The following is a 10,959-nucleotide window of genomic DNA, read 5'->3' on the forward strand; positions in this document are numbered from 1 at the left end:
ACTCGACCTAACTATGTAGGTCTGCCATCTGCATATGGATCAACATTTCTGAAAGTACAATACCTAAAGTATAAGATGAGGATCTTACTTTGCTGTAAGTTAATCCCATTGCAAAATACCCATTATATTTTGCTTTGTAATTTTCAGAACGAATACCAGCGCCTGCGCAGTTTCCAACTGGCGGAGAGGAGAACGTCACTGGCGGGCCGGTGCTGCTGGCGGCGGCGCTAGGGCTGCTGTTGGCAGTTCTGCTATTAGCTGCCTTTGCTTATAGAAGAAGGTATGTTGCTTTGTAAAATTATAATATGTAGAAATAGGTAATGGATTGTTGCAAAGTACGTAGAAAATCTAGACGAGCAATTTTATGGCCCAATATCACGAATTGCGTAATGATATGTCTATGGTGTAGAGTTCAGGGCGAGCAGTAGCAGGAGGAATACAAGTGAAAGGCTCGAGAGTGGTAGACCAACTGTTTATTGAAATATTAATTATATTATTGTAGACTCCGTTCACACGTCACATCTTACATACACAATTACAACTCGCACGCGTCACCATTCACACACTTGCATACAAGGTACAAAGACTAGGGTTGATAATTAATATTGAACTTCGCGCGCCTTCGAGCTAATTGTCAAATAAACTGTTCAATAAAATTGAAGCGTGATATTGCACAATACAATTGATCGTCTAGGGGCCAGCTTATATTGACCAATTGCTACTTTTGTCTCTTTTACTCGCTTACGAATAGGTAAATCTATTACCATTTCAATTAGTATTACTATGTAGAGCGAGTGAAAGAGACAAAAAGCATTTTAACAGTCTTATTTTAAAGGAGTTCAAGGTCACCAAACAAAACATTAAATCGCTTCCAAATGCACGCACACAAACATTTGAGAAATTGGTTCTACCCTCAAAATTGTCCACATTCCCACCTCTCACCGACAGCTCGCCGTCCTGCTTCAGGAAGGGGTACGAGGCGGGCGGCGGGGGGGAGGCGGACAAGTCGCTAGAGAAGCGCGACAACCGCCGCAACTGCCAACAGGTGTATACCTCATCGCCGATCAAACCCTCGAAGAAGGAGCAGCAAGGTTGGTATAACTTAAACAATACTACATCACAGAAAAAAGACAATTACTTATTGAATAGAATGCGTTCAAATTGAATCGTGCTGAGAGTTTTTGAAAAAACATTAACAAAGTTAAAAAAAATGTAATAATGAACACGCCGTAATGTAATGAAAAATTTTAGGTTACTTTCATTACTATTTCAACATGGCGACGTTTTCTATGTTCCCGGTATATAATTATTATGTTCTTATTATATTTACAGAGATGTACGAGATCAGCCCGTACGCGACGTTCAGTATGGGCGAGGCGGCGTGCGAGGGCGGGACGCTACGTACGTTCGGCCGCGCCGAGCCCGCCCCGCTCGCCGCTGCGCCGCCGCGCGCGCCGCATCCGCACCCGCACCGCGAGCCCGCTGACTCCGGTAATTCTAATCGATGTTCATATTTTCCTTAATTCCGAATCCCGATACATAAGTATTTTTTAACACGGGCAAATGGCCCACCACACATTCCCACCACTGCAACTCCTGTGTCGCCAGGATCAACAGTGGTAACCAACCACGAAAACCCTTTGATATGATCTCAGAGATGCCCGAGGGACAAGCTAAATCTGTCTTGGGACCCGCAACGAAATTAATCAGAAGAAAGGTAGGAGGAGTAGGAGAAATCCAGTTTCCCTCCCCAAGCAAAGCAAAGCGATACATAAGTATGTAAAGCTGCACAGTTCGGTTCCAGTAGCTTCATATACACACTTCTATATAATAATTATCTATTCATAAAAATATTAAAAAAACCGGTAATCATACAAGGATTTTACCCCCTACATTGAAAAAATAGACACAGCGGACCTTGAAAAGTTATACGCTGCGTAAACATCTTTATATAGAAGAGGTTGTAACATTACAGTGCCTAAATTATAGCTTCAGAATGACGCTCAAAACATTATGTGTATGCGTCAATTTTCGTACGTCGTAAAAATACAAGTTTATTAGGTAGAAAATTAGGAATTTTACGTGTTTTGCGATCGCTCTATACTCGTACTCAAAATAAGTACTTAGAAGTTAGACCTACCTTCTTTACTATTGAAGTGTGATAATCATATCTTAGTATATTCTAATACTATGCTATAATATATTATAGTATAGTATTGGTATAGCTTAATGTATGATATTAACTTTATGCTTATTTCCCAATGCGTCCAACGTTGTTCCGAATATTGTGGCGTAACTTCTTAATAATTATTGTACCACCCAAGTAGAATAAGCTAAGTAATAATTTTAAGTGAGATTAATTATTAATAAAGATGCATCGGAGGAGACAAGTCGTTTTTATTTAATAACTCTACAAGTCTAAACTCTTCATGGCGACCGTGACAGGACACGAACCTGCAATCTTCGGATCTCTTCCAAACTCTTCACTATAACTCCTTCACTACATTCGCCATGTTAACTTTATCATTTCACTTCAGACGACTACACGTTATCCCACGCCATGACGCTGATGGTGCGTCGCGCGGAGTCTGACTCTGACTCCAGTGGCTCGCCCTGTGCTGAGTGCACCAGCGTCTCTTATCGCATGCCGCTGCCTGCTAAAGGTAATAATTGATGTACACATAAGTATTGATAAAATAGTAAGTTAAAAAGATAAAACCGACTTAAAAATAGTAATATAATTAAGAATTAAAATTCCTTATCTCCAAAACTACTGAACCGATTTTGATGAAACTTCCAGTATTCCCTGAGTTGAACAATTCCTTGTACAACAAAAAATAATCATTTAAATCGGACTTGTAGTTCCGGAGGTATGCGAACACAAACATAAAAACATACATACATAAATACACTCAAATTTGGCACATTTGTTCAGATGCTGATATACAGTGTGTAACAAAAATAAGTGATAATACTTTAGGGTGTGTACGTGTTCCTTGTAGAGAGTTCACTGTGAAAGTAGCAGCTCTGAAAGACGAAAAAAAATTTCACTTTTGTATGGGCAAGGGCCCGAGCGTCACGAGTTTCCCCATACAAAAGTGAAAAAAAAATTTGGTCTTTCAGCGCTGCTACTTTCACAGTGAACTCTCTACAAGGAACACGTACACACCCTGAAGTATTATCACTTATTTTTGTTACACCCTGTAGACTAACAATTTATACGAAAACTGGGCAGATAATATGGAAACGGAAATTTCGGCAAATTATGTATAGTCTGTCAAGAAAGTCAAGAAATTAAAAAGTGGCAACATCGTAGTGTCATCCCTTTCAAATCAATCTAAGAAAAAAGGTATGACACTACGATGTCGCCACTTTTTAATTTCTTCACTTTCTTGACGAACTATACGAATATTTTCAGGCAAACGAAAATGTCAAGATCATGCAACTAGAGCTAAGCTTCTCACTCTAAACTTCAAAACTTGAAAAAGAATTAATAAATGAGTAGTACAAATTGTTTCTTTCAATGGTTTAGCAGGTAACAGCACAGCAGCGGAAGAGTCGCTCCGCGTGACGGACTCGAGCGCGGAGTCGTGCGGCTCCGGACCGCGGCAGCTGGAGCGCGCGCGCCGCCGCCCCCGACGACATCACACGCCTACTAGCTCCAGGTAATGCTAAGATTCTTATGAAGTTTGTTAGAACAGTTAGTTTCAACTTTTTGCCTTAACATTAGAATTATTGAGGACGTTACCTACTGGAACAGTTTAACTAGGACGACTCGACATATTTGAGCTCATCTATAGGCTGCTCTATTTGCATGTGCCCACGGAGCTAATACTAAGAGGAGGTGTTGTAATCAAGTTTCCTTATGAAACGACGCGTGACAATTTGCGGGGTGAGGGGGTGTCAAGCTCCGCCCACTTCTCAATATTTCATCTATCGGCTAAAAGCAAAACTACTAGCTTAGGTCGATGTTGATGTTACTACGTAGTTCAACTATCTTACACTAGATGTCGTTTTGTCTTGAATATTATGGGACGTACTACGGCCCTGGATATTTTTTACGTTTCAAATAGTTATCATAGGTGACGACAGATGGCGGTTTATAAGTAATAAAATAATAAAAGCTATATAATCACGGTTTTAGCTATTAAATGTGTTAAAGACTAAGTGTATAGCGGTTTTCAGTATTCAAGTATGATTATTGTAATAAACTTATGCAAAATTATACGCAGTTACGTCTGTATTATCTTTCAAAGGTTTGGCCACCTAGTGTCAAGTAGTATAATTAACGCTGAAAGCTGAAATGTTCTAGAACTTTTATATTTAAATTACATTCAAAATTATTTAATTTAAAATTATATATTTTTGTGATGGTATTTATATTATCAGAACGTATGTCTGAGTGATTTCGACATTGTAAAACACAATACTTCATCCTTTCCTTGTTAAATACGCAGAAAACACCAATTTATTGGGAGTCTCGTTACGTGTGCACCTGACAAACGCTGAAAGTGTACTGACTGTTACGTAGTATATGACATTCTCTTTGGTACTGACTTAAGCCCCGCCCACAATGATGACGTCAGGACCTAGTTGAAAATCACAGTGCACAGTTGCTTAGGCCAGCTCCTTCCGTGCATGTGCCTACATAATTATAAGTGTGTGTAAGCACACTGCTTACGATTGGCAAGGTGTGCGGGTCAAGCAGGAACTTTTAATAGAATCAAGCCAGATACTATCAGTTTTCTGACTGACGCGAGGCCAGAACTGGCATCAAATTAGTTACTTACTAATTTTGCCACTAGGAGCGCTGTTTCTTTTCGTGATCAACCCATTATTACCTAAAATAATTAAATGGCCTTTTTCAGATATCAACAGCGGCAGGAACAAGAGCGGAGGGACTTCACGATACACGTCTAACGACAATAAGACTGCCAAGTGTTAGTACTTACCTACACTAGTTAACATGTACGACCTCACTAGCGACATACGGAGAAATTAATTTAGTCGTCTTATAAAGTGTCACTGGAGTGGTTGAGAGAAAAGTAGCGACACTCGCACCTCTATGACAATGTCACCCAAAGGCTACAAGATTGAAGATCGTTGTAAGTACGTACGAGTTACAAAATTGCCTAAACAAGGGAAAAATTTACCACTTTACATTTTTTGTAACTTTTACGGCCGTTCCCAACACGGGTTCCCAATATGCAATCTATCTCTGGTTTGACAACCGATCGCAGCTAACATTGAATTGACATAAAATATATGTCTCCAATGTCTAATGTGAGCTATTCCTATCTCTAGTAGGGCAAAACCAGAGATAGATCAAATATTGGGAACGGCCGTTAGTAGGCAACTATTTACTAACGATCGGATCAGCCTAACAGGTGATCGCACATTTATCAACAGGCACGCGCCGAACGCGCCGCATTTTAGAAACTTCGCACATTCGTTCCGCATCTTATGTAATATGCTGTGCGTTCGACGCGTACGACTCGTTGCTGACAAATGTGCGATCAACTTAATGAATGCTTGAGTCATTTAAAAGTTAGTAAAAACTAGATAGCATAAATATTATGTTGATGTTTTGCCACTAAATGTCGCTGTGCGGTCGTTTTTACTTTAAGGAAATAATCGCGAATTTTAACTCGGACTTCTCGCGGCCTATTCGGACAGAAATTTTAGAAAAATATTTTTCAATCGAGTACGAGAAAATTTTTGTAAAGAAATATTTTTTTTAATAAGTAAATCGAATAATTACTTTAGCGATAAATTTGTAAATAGTAGGTTGTTATATCAAAATGTGAATTTAGTAGTTATATTTCTAGATAGTACATTTGATGTGATTAGATTGAGGTAGCTACGAAATATGGTGACAGACAAAAATATTAACATAACACTAAGGGTCAGTTCATACGAGACACATCACGCACAAAGCGAGACAAAATAGAAATACGTAGTGCAGTAATAATTTTACAAAAACGCTGCGTCTTCGCCCGTGAGGCGTGAACTGACCCTAAGTCCCCGGATTTAAAAATAGATTACAATAAAACTAATATTCAATTACATAAATGATTACTATCCATGTTATTCCATAAACTTAATACAAGGACACACAAAATAGGTAAACCAAAAATATTCAAATCTTCAATTTTTTCCCCAATAAAAATAATACTAAACACTGCCGCGGCTATACAATGTTTTATCCTTGTCAAATGTCGTTTCCAGTATCCAGTGTAACAGACAAGTAAGAGGAATAGTGTCCTAAAGCAGTGTTTTTCAACCTGTGGGTCTCGACCCCCTGGGGGGTCACGTAGCTTCTGTAGGCCGCAAGAGGTCGAGAGAACTATTTCAGGGAAAAAAACAATAAAGATCAGTGATAGTATGTGCATTTTAACAAAAAGGTATATTCATAATCGTACATTCATGATAAAAAGTAAAGGGTGGGGGTCGCGAAATATTTTTTCATACCATGGAAAAGGTTGAAAAACACAGTCCTAAAGCGATATAAAATTTAAAATATTTACAGCTCGTAACAAAATTAAACCAGCTCTGTTGATAGAAGATACCTATTGATTTTTTTCTTGTAAGTGTAAAAACTAAATTTTAGAATAAAGACAATATACAATATGTGTCTTAAGAATTTATCAACTGATATTAAGTGCTAGTGACGATTTAATGATCAAATAAATCAATGTTACTAATAAATTGTTGTGTAAGTTAAGTATAAAGTTTTAATAATGATTTCATATTTATACGATTTTTTCAAAGCAAGATACTGCCTCTGGACTATTATTACATGTATTTCTTACTAATTTTAGGTTATTATTAGGCGCTTACCATAAAGTTAATATATCTAGCGGAATAGAGCAACAATCTCAAGCTGTCAAACGAAACCGAAATTGGTTTCATCTGTGTGTAAAAATATGTGTACGTATACACTTACATAAGCATCATTGAACATGATTTCTTTGAGATTAAATTGTCAACGTGCGGCACGTGCCGACTGAACGTCAAAAAAAGAGTGCTGCTGTCATGTATTACACGTCTCTTTTTACCACGCAGTGTTACTGATAGTGACATCTCGCTTGCTCAGGTCTTTGTTTCTCTATTCCGCTAGGTATATTAACTTTATGGCGCTTGCCCCATGGCTCAAAACTTAGCTAAGTTTAATTTTCAAATACATATAGCTCTTTACTGAAAATGACTGATTTATAATTAATTTTAGACAATGATTTACGATGTGAATATGTTTTGTAGTGCCGAAAATTATGCCCGCTTGCTAATAAAAAATATTTTTACAGCGAATGATCATCAAGAACTACTTGTCTCTTGTCTAAGACATTTAAAAAAGTCACATAACAAAGACAGCGGTCCCTTGATAGTTATATAGGCTCAGTAAATATTTTTATTCGTACCTACCAGCGGAGGGCCTAAATTATAAACCTTTGTGCTAAACAAATATAACATTTAAGATCAAAGATAGAAATTACGAATTCGATAAAATTATTTATTCAAATTAAAGTGCGTGCACAAATACGCAAACTTGCGTGCAAAATGCGTACAAAATGTTGAAACTGAACTATTTAGGGGAGGTCAGCTCAAAGTGGCCACCTTAACTTTCAATTTGAAAAAAAGGCGAAATATTATATATTTAAAAATAAAAAATGTACTACCAGATAGTGCATTTATTATATTTCTGCTATGTGTGATTCATATTGACCCAAATCTTAAAATTAGCTCATGATTCACATATTACGACAACCTGTCAAAAAACCGCTTTGCCCGAGGGCCCGCCTAAAGCGGCCATAGGGGTAAGGGCAACGTGGCCAGCCCAAATGTTCACACGAAATGGTATTTTTTTTTCTATTGAATAAATATATTTTTTATAAAATGAATGCTAAAAAATAGGTATTTATCAAAAACAATTCTGTAAACTGCTACTTATATCGCTTCTGCCCGGTTTCTGACGTTTCTTGACAGGATTATCTTCCAACAATCACAATATTTTTTTATAAAAACAATATCAACTCTTCTAAAATAGAAATAGTCAAAATATATCAATAAAACTTTGTTTTATCGATATATTCCTGTTTTTAAATGTCTCCTTAAAGTAAGCTATATGACCATGTTTGTTTTCTACTAATTTGACTGAACCCCGATTTTGTTGAACATATTTAATAGCTCGCGCCGTCGTAGTCCCCTGACCCCTGGATAGTTTTCTTTTGATAAGTTTGTTCACCATCTAAAAATAGGTTTGAGTAATTATCATAATATAAAAACTATCATTTAGCTTAGCGGCCTATTGGCCGCTTTGCCCGGTCCGCTTTGCCCTAAGGCAACCGTTCTGTTTTAAACATAATTTTCTTTCGCATTTTTTATCATACTCCAGAATAAAAACAACATAGATGAAGCTAAATAGATAAGCAACGACACCGGGAAAATAGAAGCATTCAAATATACAAGAAAATAATTAAAACAGGAAGAATTTACCTTGCATTTTTTTAATAAAACGTGAAATTCCAATATTTTTGGCGCTACAAGCTCGCGCCTTCCCCAACCGCTACCGCATCATGGAGCGGGGCTGGGCGGGATGTTCACTATGCGCCAGAGCAGCAACGTTGCTCTACCTTTATAAATAACCGAAATATTATGGGTGGCCGCTTTGCCTCCTATGGCCGCTTTGAGCTGGGCTCCCCTATTATAAAATGTAGTTATTAAATACTGTAAATTATATTTATATCTTACTGTTACTACGTATCACTGCCTAGTTATTGTACATAGATTATATTATATGGACTGTAAAATAAACGATTTCATGATAATATTGTTTGAATTATCCTTTTTACCTTCTTTTTAAAGAGGCATCTATCTACACTACTATTATAAAGATGAAAGATTTGATTGTTTGTTTGTTTGTCTTGAATAGGCTCTGAAACTACTGGACCGATTGGAAAGATTCTTTTACCATTGGAATCCTACATTAATTCTGCTGAACATAGGCTAAATTTTATTTAGGAAAAAAATAGGGTTCCGTAAGATATTTGGGATTTTCGGACGCAAGGTGTAAAAAATCAACCAGAAATGGTACTTTTTTCGCGTACGCTGCCTAAACTATAAAAGATAGAACCATAAAATGTTCTAAGTAATTGTAGATCTTTTCAATATCTACAAAAAAGTCCGCGGCACACTATACCTATCTATGTTGAGTGAGGCACAATAACCATTTTTTGTTAAAAAATCTTGAAATGTTTTTGGACTTTTAAATGCCTTTATTTCACTCATGGCATTAATTCTTATCAAAATAAATTATTTCATTACTAAGTACAGTTAATGTAGACAATATTTGGTCTTTGAATGATTAAAATTGGACGTTTGGTTTTAATGTTATGGCGAAATTAAAATATTACGATTTCTGCTGCACGTTGCGAATTGGGCGTCGTCAAGACGCGCCGCGCGGGTGTGCTCGCTCGGAGAGTCCACGTAAATATTAATTATTATTACCTCGATCATGGGAATCGCAGACACAATAGATTTATAATATATAATAGTTATGCGACAGCCGGGTGCCGCTTTATTGATGGGATAATATTATAGTGCTTCATTAATTCATTACGTTTTGAATGACTATTATTTTTGATTACTATTATAATTAATTTCTATAACTATAAATCTCAAATAGCGGCAGCCGGCTGCAAGCATAACAATTATTGAAGATCTATTGTGTCTGCGATACCCACGATCATGGGCGTACCGAGGGGCATGGTCATGTTGACGTTCCTACTGAGTATATTATCTAGTACTTTTATCCATAAAAATTAAAAATGAAGAACGAATTTTTGCCATTTGTTCGCAATACAATATTTTTACAACTAAAAATTATTAATTTTTTATTCTTTATAAACACCTAGCTTATGAAAAATCAGATTATTATATAAAATAATAATTTCCTGCTTTTTGGTTGCTTGGAAGAAATTGCTGCATAGCAATAAAGCCGCCTTTTGTGTTTATTTAACTTTATTAGTACTAAGTTTCAATTTTTAACCCCCGACAAAAAAGAGGGGTTTTATAAGTTTGACGTGTCTGTCTGTCTGTCTGTGGCATCGTAGCATCCAAACGGGTGGACCGATTTTGATCTAGTTTTTTTTGTTTGAAAGCTGACTTCATTGAGAGTGTTCTTAGCTATAGTTCATCATCATCAGCCTGCTCCGTGCTGAAAAATCACGGTTCATCTGGTTCGTGAGGGGCCGATTAGCAACTTGCAGTCGTTTGGTGGGCTTTATTGCATTCTGGTTCGTGACATTTATGAATATTTACACATTAATGGAAAGTTGACCTGGTGCTGCATCACCTGGTAACATCTGGTAATCAATAGGATACCCAACTCCTCACCAACTTAGATCAACGGTTTCGTGTTTGGGCTCATTTTAATTGCGACAGCTAGTAAGACGTAGATAACCAATAAATTTTTGCATGCTGCTGCTTCTATAGGAACCGAGCTCCATATGAACCCAAAGTGGAGGTTTATGTAGCTCGCCACGTTCAAATAAAGCCTTGTCGAACTATACTCGTGCTTCGTAATTAAAGGTATTAAAAGTGTCTGCACTAACTCTTAAAATTAAACTTAAGTTAATTAGATTATAAGAAAACACAATGAAAGTTATTAATGTTTATTATTACTAACTGGCAGTAAAATCAGTTCACAACTTTTAAGATTGTAAAATCTACATAAATACTTGTAAATGTAAACATTAAACATACATCAAAGGTACAATTTGGACGGACAATTGACGATCACAAACATTTACTAAGTATTACAAAGTCAGCAACATACATTTGGAATATGGTTCTTCACATCTCATCCAGTTTAATCCGATATCTGATAGTGAGTTTTTTTTTTTTATAGAGGTATATATTACATTACTAGACTAGCGTTAAAGTGCAGATTCGCAGTGGACG

General features: G+C 36.8%; 1 protein-coding gene across 1 annotated transcript in view; it reads left to right on the plus strand.

Annotated features, from left to right (window-relative positions):
• LOC121730712 (Down syndrome cell adhesion molecule-like protein Dscam2) overlaps positions 1-3,570 on the plus strand; it is a gene marked incomplete at its 3' end in the record, with an annotated part of 170,494 nt that extends 166,924 nt beyond the window's left edge. The window contains 6 exon segments of the mRNA XM_042119850.1: positions 148-280; positions 337-339; positions 949-1,091; positions 1,333-1,491; positions 2,538-2,663; positions 3,533-3,570. Coding sequence (XP_041975784.1) covers positions 148-280; positions 337-339; positions 949-1,091; positions 1,333-1,491; positions 2,538-2,663; positions 3,533-3,570 — 602 coding nt within the window.
• Positions 3,571-10,959: the final 7,389 nt, after the last annotated feature.

Source organism: Aricia agestis, chromosome 9 (genome assembly GCF_905147365.1).
Source record: "Aricia agestis chromosome 9, ilAriAges1.1, whole genome shotgun sequence".
NCBI classification, from domain to species: Eukaryota; Metazoa; Arthropoda; class Insecta; order Lepidoptera; family Lycaenidae; genus Aricia; species Aricia agestis.